Source organism: Protopterus annectens, chromosome 5.part0, assembly GCF_019279795.1.
Source record: "Protopterus annectens isolate FY-2018-M chromosome 5.part0, PAN1.0, whole genome shotgun sequence".
Lineage (NCBI taxonomy): Eukaryota > Metazoa > Chordata > Ceratodontiformes > Protopteridae > Protopterus > Protopterus annectens.
The window spans coordinates 977880288-977892332 of record NC_056735.1 but is presented as its reverse complement, the minus strand read 5'-3'; the positions used below and the strand labels follow the sequence as shown (position 1 = coordinate 977892332).

Sequence of the window (12045 nt, the reverse complement as noted above, 5' to 3'; positions counted from 1 at the left end):
ACCCAGTTCAGGTTTGTAAAAGGCAGATCATGTATCCTAAACCTGATTGACTTCTTTGAAGCAGTCACCAAAGCCATAGACGAGGGTAAGGTGGTTCACACAGCCTAGTTAGATCTTGCCAACACTTTTGACACCATCCCCCACTCTATTTATTGATAAACTCACTAAACTAGGTATAAATCCCTATGTCACAAGATGGGTTGCAAACTGGCTCACTGACAGAACCCACACTGTGAAAGTAGCAGATTTCAAATCCGACTTCAGACCAGTGACAAGTGGAGTACCACAGGGTTCAGTCCTGGGTCCTCTCCTGTTTGGTATTTACTTTTCTGAAGTACAGGCTAACACAGAAGGTCTTTGGCTAACGAAGTTCGCAGATGACTGCAAACTAGGAGCCATAACTGAAACTCTTAACGATGTGGACATCCTACAAAAGGGCCTCACTGATACAGATGCCTGGTGTCAAAGCCATGGCCTCAAGCTCAATGCCAAAACGTGCATTGTCATCCCCTTTGGTAAAAACTCTGTACCCATGGGATACCACATAGCTGGTAGTCTACTTAACACCAAAAGTGTGATAAGAGACCTTGGGACACAGGTGGACAGTAGTCTCTCCTTTGATAATCACATTGCCACAGTAGTCAGGAAATCCTTCTACGTGGCACACCTCATCAAAAAAGGTTTCTCATCCAGGAAAAAAAGAGGTCATTGTTCCTCTCTACTCATCACTCATTAGACCCATTATAGCGTACAATGCCCCTTTTGATATGTACCTCACAAGACATCTACAACAACTGGAAAGGGCACAGAAATACCTCACAAAGAGGATTACTGGCCTCAAGCAGATGCCCTACACAGACTGACTCAAAAAAACTCCAGCTTTACTCTGTTGCATATCGCCTACTCAGAGGTGATCTCTGCATAACATACAAAGCTATGTCAAACCCAGAGCTGTTGGACATGCTCCACTTAAAGAAATCCCAATCCCTCCGAGCTACGTGCTCTAGGGACCTAAACCTTGTCACTACAATAAACAGAACATGCTGGAGGGATAGATTCCTGTCCCAGAGACTTCCCATACTCCAGAACAAACTACCTATCTATATCAAACAAAGCTCCTCATTAGCACTCTTCAAGAAAAATCTTGATGATTGGATGGGAAATAGGAAAGTCACCCCGGGGATCACCTCTGTGGCTCTGCTCGACAAGGGCACAAGAAAATAATTTTCTTGGGTGGCGAAAGCCAGGGTACCTTTTTGGCTAGGCTTGTATAGGCCCTAGGGCCGATAGCCTAGTACCTACCTATGAACCTCTGAAGTTAAAGAAACAGCTACATTCAGAATAAAGAAGTAGGTCCAATAGGTCAGTGTAAGGAGAGAAAAACAAGGAAGGTGTGGGTGTGTGTATATGTAACCAGAAAGCATGATTAACATTTATAATCAGAATAAGTACACTTCAGCTGATACTATATACAAACAACATGAAGGGGTACAGCCAGGCGGCAAACACTTTATACAGGGGAAACAAACTACTATGACTGCTTTACAACTGAAGCAATATTTCAATTGCAGATGAATGCTTGACAGGTAGACAGTGATCTGAAAAGTGGTTTATCCATATGCAGGGCTAGGTGATTTAGACATGTGGTAGTAAACTATATCCTTCTGTACTCAATGTACAGTGAAAATTCTGTGTGCAGAGCTACTGTATATGACTGGTAAAAGAATTCAAAGTACTAAAGAACAAGCTGTGCACAAGCAGAAGCACAGTACTCAATGATACATAGTACAGAGGAAATGAATAAAACGGCAGCACATAATTTTATCAATTCTAATTTAAAATGCACAATGCCAAGTATAAAAATACTTTTATAAGTCCTTTCCTGATGTATGTTACAGCAGGAAGCCACATCAACCCCTTACAAAATACAAACCACAGGGAGTGGCATGCAATAAGTACAACACTTACCTTTCCACAAATAGGACACCCAGATGGCTCCTTTTTATATCTAACCATATTCTCCCCAATGACATGCACACCTTCTCTTCTGCTGGGTGCTGCATCTTCAAAGAGAAACAAAAATTACAAACAGTGACACAACCATCATCAGGGCAAAGATCCTTAAGCCACTTTGGCCTTACCACAGTTCTTGTTTTCTTCTCAAGATTGCACAATTGTTGATTGGTGAAAATGAGAGCAGTGAAATTAATACTGCATAAAACAATAATGTTTACCATCTATTATTTAACTATTTGTCATATTTACAATAAAACCCAACAATACTTTTAAGCTTTTTTACAACTTCTGCCCAATCACTAAGGTGTTTGACAAGCTTGTTTACAAATTACTGAACATATCAATAAAGTGCAACTGTGTAAGCTGAACTTACCATAACATTTGACGTTTGAATGATTACTGCTGCAGCAGCCTTAGCTACATGAGTTACATCCTGCCAAAGGATAACAGCCGGCCATCTTCTAAAGTTTCAGAGCACCTACCATGCAGCCAAATTGTCAAGCAGCTTGAGCTGAGCTGTTTAAAAGACAAGTTTGGGCATGAAACCTTACAGAGCTTTCCTGACAGCAGAGAAAGGGAGGATGAGCCCTGAAAGGACAAAGTTAGGAACAACAAAAATACATATGCAACAGTGATCATTTGAATATCTACTATTATGGTAAGTTCAACTTACATAACTCTACTATGTTCTTCATATTGATCACTGCTGCAGTAGTCTTAACTATATGGGCATATTATCATAGCTAACTATATTTGGGAGGTGGAAGGAAAAGGGTCCAGAAACCCCTGGAAATGGTCTTAGCAAAGCTTGAGCTATACCTAAAGAAATAATCAAGATTATAGTGCTTTGTAAAAGTATGTAGAGAGGACCGGGTAGCAGCTTCTAGAATAATTCTGGTATATAACTCTTTCCAAAAAGCCACAGATGAAGCCAAGGTCCTGGCAGAGTGAACCTTGACCCTGCCTAAAATAGATTTGTTAAGGTGAGTATAACAAAAGGTAATAGCTTTAGGCAATCATTAGGAAATAATCTGTTTTAACACTGGTTGTCACTCCTCACTTTCAAAAGAAATGAGCACTTGATCCGAAGATGTGAAAGATTTACTTCTGTCAATATAGTACCAGAGTTCTCTGTGGAGATCCAAAGTATGGAGTATCCTTTTTCCTTCATTTTTTGGTTCATGAAAAAAATGGGGAGATGGATAGTTAGGCTTAAAGTAAACTTTTGGCATAAAAGAAGGATTAGTTCTCAAAGAAACCCTGCCCCTGTTGAAAATGAAATGGGGTTGACTCACCTTAACAGCTTGTAACTCAGACACGCTTCTTGCAGAGATCAGAGCAATCAATAGAAATGTTTTCAGTGTTAAGAACGTCAAGTCAGCTAGGTGAACTGGTTCAAATGGAGCAAGTGTCATCTTCTCTAACACAAAATTAAGATCCCACAGAGGGGCTTCTTATGCAAAACCCCTTTCAAGAACATTCTGACATGCGACTGTGTAGAAAGAGGAGGATCCATGGGCAGATATGCTGAAATGGCAGATAAATTAACTTTGATAAGAGTAATAAGAAAGGCATAGGATAGTAACTCACACAAATATTGTAAAATCAGAAAACAACTAGCCCTGAACGGGTGTTGGTTATGTTGTTGGCACCAACTAGAAAACCATTTCCATTTGCTAATATATGATTTGCTAGTAGCAGGCTTTCTTTTCTCCATTAGTACCTGCTGCATGTCCTCATAAAAAACAATAATAATCCAGGCAGTCAACTGAAGATGAGTTTTAGTCAGGGTATATCAAACACCCCTGGTCTTGTATGAATAGATCCAGTCGGTGAGGAAGCTTGCGGTAATTGCTCCTGGCCATTTTGACAGCCACAGTTGCTTGGGCCAGAAGAAAGTCACCAAAATAATCCTGTTGAATTCCTTCTGAATCTTCAGGAGTACCCTGGATATTAGTTGAAGGGGTGGAAAGGCATACAGGAACATTCTTTTCCAAAGAAAAGAAAAGAAAAGGTATCTGTCTTCCAGACCTTCTTGTATGGAATCCTGGAACAGAATTTTGCCAGTTCCTTGATCACTGAGGAGGCAAAGAGGCTACTTGAGGAATTTCCCACAGAAGGATCAAACCTTGGAAGACCCCTGATCTAGTTTCCATTTGTGAGGGTCTGCCCTGGTCCTGCTCAGCTTGTCTGACCCACAATTTTGCTCTAGTAGGATCCAGGATGCCTGCAGAGTAAGATTGTGCTGTGAAGCTATATCAAAGCTAACATCGTTAGCCTGCAAAGAGGGAACAACCTGGTTCTTCTTGCTTGTTGATGTACTTTATGACTGAGGTACTGTCTGTAACCACTGGAAGAGGCTCTGGGGACCAAAGATGGCTCAGTGAGTTGAGTTCCTTGATCAGAGCTAGCATCCCCTTGACATTTATGTGCATGCATCTGTCCTTGATATCCAACACCCCCTGCACTTCCTGCCCCCCCCCCCAAAACTGCTACCCAAGCAAAGTCTGATGTGTTTGTGGTAACTGAAAGCTTTGGAGCAGGGAGGGAGATGGGGACACCTGAATTTAATATCTGTTGTCCCAATCAAAAAGATTCTCTTTTGATAAACCCTAGCACTGGGGTCTGAAAAGATATGTGGTGTTGATGCTGGGACCAAAGATATTTCAGATACTACTGTATCTTTCTCATGTGTAGTCTTACCAGTGGGATCATGAGAATCACAGATGTCACGAGACCAAAAATCCTAAGGTAATCCCTCGCAGTGCCTGAAGCCCAAGTGGAATACCTTAGAAAAGCTCTTTGAATTGAGGTGTCTAGTTGACATCACAGAAACACAATTCTGTGTGAGGGAGTCAAGACTTGTGAATTTTCTTTTGGAATCCCAGTTTGAGGAAGAGATCTCTCGCCTGAGACAGAGATTCTTTACACCTTGAAAAAGGCTCTGCAAAGATAAGCAAGTCACCTACGTATGGAAAAATTGTGGATATCTTGTACCCTGTAATGAGTTATAATCAGAGCTAGACACTTATGTGAACCCTCTTGGTGCAATGGAAAAGGGTAAGGCAGAAAACTGATAAAGTGATCCAGAAACACAAAACCTTAAGAAACGCCTGAAGTCTGGATGAAAAGGGATGTGATGATAATCATCTTTTAAGTGTAGTGTTATCAGGAAATTTGAAAGAGAAAGAAAAGGTAACAGGTTGTGAACTGGCAGCATTTTGAATTTGGGCACCATCACAAACAGGTTTAGTAAAGAAAGATCCAGAACTAGTCTCCAAGCATTTTCTTTTTGTCCTTGAATAAAACCTCTTCCCCACTTTGGAAGGAACTGGTTTTATCATTCCTTTGGACAGGAAGAGATGAAAAACAGGTGGAAGAAAAAGAGCTTGATCTTGCAGAATGAGGAATGACCCCATGGAAAAGAAGAATTTCCTCTCACTGCCATCTGTAACCTTCATGAATAATTTTCAAAACCCGTTTCTCTGAAACAATCTGCTGCCAAAGAGAAAAAAATGGAGACTCAGACTTCCTGGAAGAGAAAAAGGGCCAAGGTGAGAGAGGGTCACAAGGTTTCTTGAACAGTCATTCAGACTTGCTGGACCGTCCTTAGTATGGGGAGGTTTGAGTCTACTTATTTTAACAAACTTGCCATTTCTTCTAAAATGTCTGTTTACCTGAATTCTCTTGAGGCTGTTTATTCTGTTTTTGCCAAAGCTGGATGAGGAGACAGAAAACATATTGGACAATTTGGAAAAGGGGGGCAGAAAAATCTTAAAGATTCCCTGGATCAGCTTGCCCCTTTCATCACACTTTTTGATCACCTCTGCAGCAGAGGGGGCAAACATTAAATCTCTACCCAATAGAGAATTTAAAATCTCATTTTTACATCATGTGGGAGGTTCTGAGAATGAAGCCTAGCAAACCTCCTTAAAACAGTACCAGTGGCCATAGCCATTGATGAAGTATCAACAGAGTCATACTAACACACACTGTAAACAATGACTAGTGGCCTATACAATAAAAGAAACTAAGTTACTTAAAGCAGATTTGTCTTCACAAGAAGAACCTGTAGATAAAACATTCCTCATATTTTCACAATTTGTCAGAACAAATTTTAACATATGACCCAGAGAATTCAAAATTCTGAAAATTCAAACTTGCAGAAGTATGTAATTTTCCCACATACCTATCAATAATTTTCCCACCCTTATTAGAAAGAGTATGATTGAAATTAACTAAGTTCTTAGCAGTAGTGGAATCAACTAAGGCTACATTTGCTGGGTCAGGTTTTGGAATAGTCTATAAAAATTTAAAAGACTGAGTAACTTTATACATCTTATCTGTCTTTTCAGGGACAGTTTGCTGACAATCAGGAAAACTGCAGGCAGTAAGACACACATCCTCTAAACCAAACTGGGCAGGAGGAATTGGTGTAAGTTCTGGAAAATCCTTCTGTAACAACTCATAATATTTTCATATGTTCTTATCACTCTCATCTTTATTCTCACTGATGGGTTCGGAATAAAGGTCGAGATGAACAACACACATGAAATGTTATGGTGAGTACATAACTTTTTTTTTTTTGCTTAAATGTTTTTGTTGATTTTACAAAATAAATGTAATTTCATAACTTTGCAATACAAAACAATTTTACACAGGTTAACAACTATACAAATCAATAACAATAAATCTACACGTTAACTATATACAATCAACAACTATACATCTAAACAAACTATTTACAAAGGTGTCTAAGTTTAAAAGTTGTTACACATTTTTACATATAAAACTTCATTCCATTAGGTAATACAGTCATCTATCTCCATTTTGTTCACTTTATTCCATAAAGTGAAATAAGATGTGGTTATTTCTGTTATCATTTTAATGGTTCTCATTTTCATTCATAACACATTCAATAGAATGTTTCTGTACTCTTTACATGTGGGTGATGTCTCATTTTTTCAATCTGTAGTAAAGATTTTGCGTGCTATAGCCAGTAGTGTCCATAACAGTGAAAACTTTGTTCTAGCAACACATTGGGGTATGGGAGCATTAAACAGGGGTTGAAAATTTAAACAAATGGAAATTATCATTAAAGACTATTTGCAAGAAAAATTTAACTTTATCCCAAAATGCTTTAAGTAAATGACAATCATAAAACATACGTCTCCAATCTGCTCTCGAGTTCCTTTTACATCTCCAACATCCTGTATTTTGTTTAAACATTATTTCCATTTTATGTGGTTTTATAAAGGACCTATGAATGAATTTTCATGTGAACAGTTTCTATTGCAATGAAAGAAATGTTTGCTTTGTGGACAGAAGTTTTAATTACTTGTTATTGTAATTTGGCATTTATTTATTTATTTATCATCTTATAGTAGTCCCACAGATTCTCTGTATGATATAATTTCTTTTTCTTCATTTCATAGATGTTTGATAAGTAACCTTTTCCATGAACAGCTTGTGTTGTTGAAAAAAAACAAAGTGTTCTATAAGTTTTGGTATATTTTGTTTGATTGCTAAGAGCATTGTCTCTGTTCTCTTTAAAATGCACTGTCTTATGTCCTGTATGCTTAGTCATAAATCATTACCTAAATCAGATTTGTTTCTTATTTGTTCCATTGTTAAAACTTTTCCAGAGTCTAGTAACTGATGCCAATACTCATAATATTTTCTGAAGGACTGAGTAACCTCAGTGTTCTCCCACCTAAAACAATGAGACATTATAGTAATAGTCTCAGAGACAGAGACAGAGAAAGGAACCCCCCCCCCCGCAGGGAGAATCAGTATAAGCTCTCCTCTGAGTGTGAATAAGAACTCGAGGGCAAGACCCCTGAATCTGTCTCTGCATCTTCCTGTTCAGATCCATAATCTTAAATCTCTTCAGGAAAAAGAATAATCCACAGGATTATAGGGGGTTACTAGGCTATTGGCCATGAGGCCCTTATAAGCCTAGCCAAGAACTTAGCCCACGTTTAGACAAGTCAGCTCCCAATGCCCCTGTCCAGCAGGGACACAGGTGGAATCCCAGGGGTGTATTTTTTTTTCCCCATTCAGTTTTCCAAGTTGTGCTTAAAAAGGCTTAATGAGGACCTCTGCTTTACGTGGAGAAGGAGTCTATTCCACAAAAGGGGGAGTTTCTGGGACACAAATCTGTCCTGCCAACAACTCCTGTTGATGTCACAGACCAGGTTCAGGTCACTCGTGCAGGTTACTTGAGTGGAGCTTAACTTGTGTATATGCAGCAGTCCCGTCAGGGTGGGATCTGAGATTACTTTGCATGCCAGACAGAGGTTACCTCTGAGGAGTCTGTTGGAGACTGAGTAGAGGGATAGGGCTTTTAGCCTATCTGTGTAGGGTAGACGTTTGATGCCCTGAATTCTCCAGGTGAGGAACCTCTGTGGTCTCTCCAGCTGCTGCATGTGCTTTGTGAGGTACATGTTGAAAGGAGCATTGTACTCAATAATGGGTCTTATAAGGGATGAATACAGGGATGTTATGACCACCTTGTCCCTGGATGAGATACCCTTACTAATGAGGTGGGCCATGTACAAAGCTTTCCATACAAAAGAAGCAATATGGTGGTCAAAAGTCAGTTTGCTATCAACCAGGGTGCCCAAGTCCCTCACGACTGATTGCATGCTTAGGACCTTATTACCAATCTGATAATTTGTGGGGACGTCACTCTCCCCAAAAGGGATGATGATACATTTTTTTGGCATTCAGTTTGAGGCCATGCTTCTGTCACCATTCATTTGTTTGGGTGAGACCCTCTTGGAGGATGTCCACATCACTAGGGGAATTGATGACAGCACCCAGCCTGCAGACCTCTGCAAACTTGGTCAGCCATAGCCCAATAGATTTGGCCTGCACCTCTGAGAAGTATATCACAAACAGCAGAAGCCCCAAGACCGATCCCTGGCATACACTACTTGTTACAGGTCTACTACTTGAGGTGGCTTCCCCTATTTTGATTAGGTGGGTTCTATCTGTGAGCCAGTTTGCTACCCATCTGGTAACATATGGATTGATGCCTAGTTGACAGTGTTTATCTAGTATACCTGAGTGGGGCATAGTATCAATGGCTTTGGCCAGGTCAAGGTAGGTGGTATGCACCATCTTCCCCTCATCTATGGCCTTGGTGACTGTCTCAAAGACGTTGACCAAATTTAACAGGCACGACCTCCCCTTGACAAAACAAACTATGTGGGATCAAGTGTCTGGAGGTTGCCAATGTCCTTTTTAATGAGGTCCATGATAATCTGCTCCATGGCCTTGCAGATCAGGCTACTTAGGCTGATGGGTCTATAATTTCCTGGATCGGTGGACGCTCCACCTTTGTGCAAATGGATGACGGTAGTTGTCCTCCACTTGGCTGGGATGAAGCTGGTATTTAGGCTTTGGATGAATAAGGTGCCTAATGGTGTTGCAAGTTCCTACTTGAGTTCATGTAGGATGCAGCTTGGGATGTTATCGTGTCCCATGGAGGCTGGACTGCATTTTTTTCCTTTTATTACAAAGTTTATTTATTGTAGCTGTCCACCAGAAAGGTTTACTCTTCCTTGAGGAGGAGGATTTTGCCCTGTCTGGTATTCCTGATTCCATGCAGCTATATAAATGCTCATACAGTAGTTTTGTGTAGGTTTGGACATATGTGCCAGTGACTTCGAAAGTGACTGCTTTGTGGTCGCATCTTACCAGGGATGATGACACTGTAGGGATGTTGCAGTGGTCACTCATGCTGGTTAATACCAAGTCCAAGATATTTTCACCTCTTGTGAGGGTGTCGATCAACTGGCCAAAGGCACTTGCACTGATGAAATCAAGGAATTTCTGGGCATATGTGTTTTGGCATGAGTATTTCTTCCAGTCTATGGTTGAATAGTTAAAGTCTCCCAGGATCAGGGTAAAGGGTTGAATCTTGATAGATTCGAAGAGGTCCAGATACATGGAGTGGGCATCCTGAGTCAAAGTTGGAGGATCATAGCTAGCTATGATTTGAATAGGGGTCTTGTCAATTGTTAACTGCACCTAGAGTGTTTCCTGTGCATCATACTGTTTGACCAGCCTAGAGGTGTGTATGTCTTTCATATATATTGCAACTCCACCTCCTTTTGTTTTTGCTGCTCACGGTTTGGGATCTGAATGAATGATAGGATGAGTATCCTGGTATGGCTGGGGTGATCTCCCCAGCTTTGAACCAGGTTTCTGTGACAGCACAAATGTCAGCTTCTTCCACGGTTAAGAATGCTTGCAATGAGTGCAGTTTTATGTTTAGACTCTTACCGTTTAGCAGCATGACCTTTAATTTACATTTTGATGAAATTTTCATGTTGGTAGTTTTGACCTCATGCCATTGCCTAAAAAGGCACTATGGGGGACGCAAGAGCCTTTGCCAGGAGCCTGAAGCCCAAGAGAGACAGATGCAGGCCATCTCTGGCAAAGCATTGTGGTTTGTCTTTCATGTCATCCCAGGCTGTCAGGTACTGGATCCCCTTCGAATTACACCAGAAACTAAGCCAATTGTTAAAGTCAATCATCTTCTGTTTGTATTGCGGCATCATTTTGGGTGACAGTGGAATGCTGCTAAAGGCTAGGAACATACCTGCCTGGGACACATTCAGCAAGCTCGATCATGTCTCTCTTCATATAGTCCAGGGAGGTATGTCTCAAGTCATTCACTCCAACATGGTCTATGACAGAGTCAAAACAGTACCCGTTGAGAGACCTGAGTGCATTGGTGATATGGCATATTCTGGCCCCTGACAAACCACTAACTGTTACTTTCTCCTTATCCAGCCTGGTGAGGGGCACATCTCTGTGTCTCACAATGGAGTTTCCTATGATTAATATGATGGTTTACGTTTAGGCCTTAGTGGCTGTGACAGACAGGTGTGTGGACTACATGCGGTGTGGTTGGCAGTGTAGTTTGCATTCATTTACGACTCGGAGGTCTCTTTTGTTTGGGTATGCTTTTGTTGAGGACCTCTGGATATGTGGGGGTATGTTGTGTAGGTATGGGTGGTGTTTGAGGTGTAGTGTTTGTGTTGCCAACTTTCTCAGTGCCAGATATACTGGTTTGTAGGGGAGAGAGCAATGACACTAGGTGCTTGGTGTAATTGTATCTCTCACAAATTGTGTTCCTAGGTGGTAGTATTAGAGGGTTGTCCGTGTACATGAGGCAGTTGCTACATTGTTTTAGGATGCCCATATCAACCAGGCTGGCAGGAGAAAATGTAGGAAATTGTCCATCCATATTTGTCAGAAAATGAAAGAGCTAAGAAGGTAAAGGAAGGAAGATCTAAGAGAAGTACTACGAGATTATAACAAAAGTGTTAAATTTGTAGCTGGAACACCTCAAAAAGAGTTAAAAAGCATTCAGCTGTAGCTCTGGATGTGGCATACATGTGTCTAGACTATGCTACTCAATTTTAAGTTTAGGAAAACAGTAAAAAAAAAACTCATAATGAAGCACATATTAATCACTTATAGTCAAAAGAACAGAACTCGCATTATGAAAAAATACAGTTAAACAGCAATGAAATGCAGTAAAATGCAGTTAAACAGTAATGAATTGTAGTAGACAGCAATGAAATATAGTTACTCAGTAGACTGCTTTAAAACAGTAGCTCACAATCACAACAGTAACATACAGCACAAATAAAGCAGCAATTCAGTAGAATACTGTCATCAATTCAATGAGGCTAATAGGATACGAACACTACTCAGGATAAAGCGCCCTTGAGAAGCAGAATACAAAATCCAAAACATTCAAGACTTCAAGGGCACAACACAACAATCGTAGCTGACCTCTTCACAAAAACAGCTTTATTCCAAAAGAACGAAATAGTCAAAAATAGTACAAATGGACAGTAAGCGCTTTCACGTTGTATTAAACGCTTCTTCAGACTTTTAAATGCCAGCTTTACAAAGTCAGAATTTATATAATCAAGGAGCCAATCATCTATTTCTACCTCACTCAATTGGTTAAATACATGCATAAATTAATTAAAGCAACATAAA

General features: G+C 40.3%; 1 protein-coding gene across 1 annotated transcript in view; it reads right to left on the bottom strand.

Moving 5' to 3' along the window:
- Positions 1-12045, bottom strand: part of PRDM15 (PR/SET domain 15) — an 852733-nt gene that overhangs the window by 433592 nt on the left and 407096 nt on the right. Inside the window, exon 13 of the mRNA XM_044071950.1 lies at positions 1969-2063. Coding sequence (XP_043927885.1) covers positions 1969-2063 — 95 coding nt within the window. The remainder of the gene's footprint in view (positions 1-1968; positions 2064-12045) is intronic.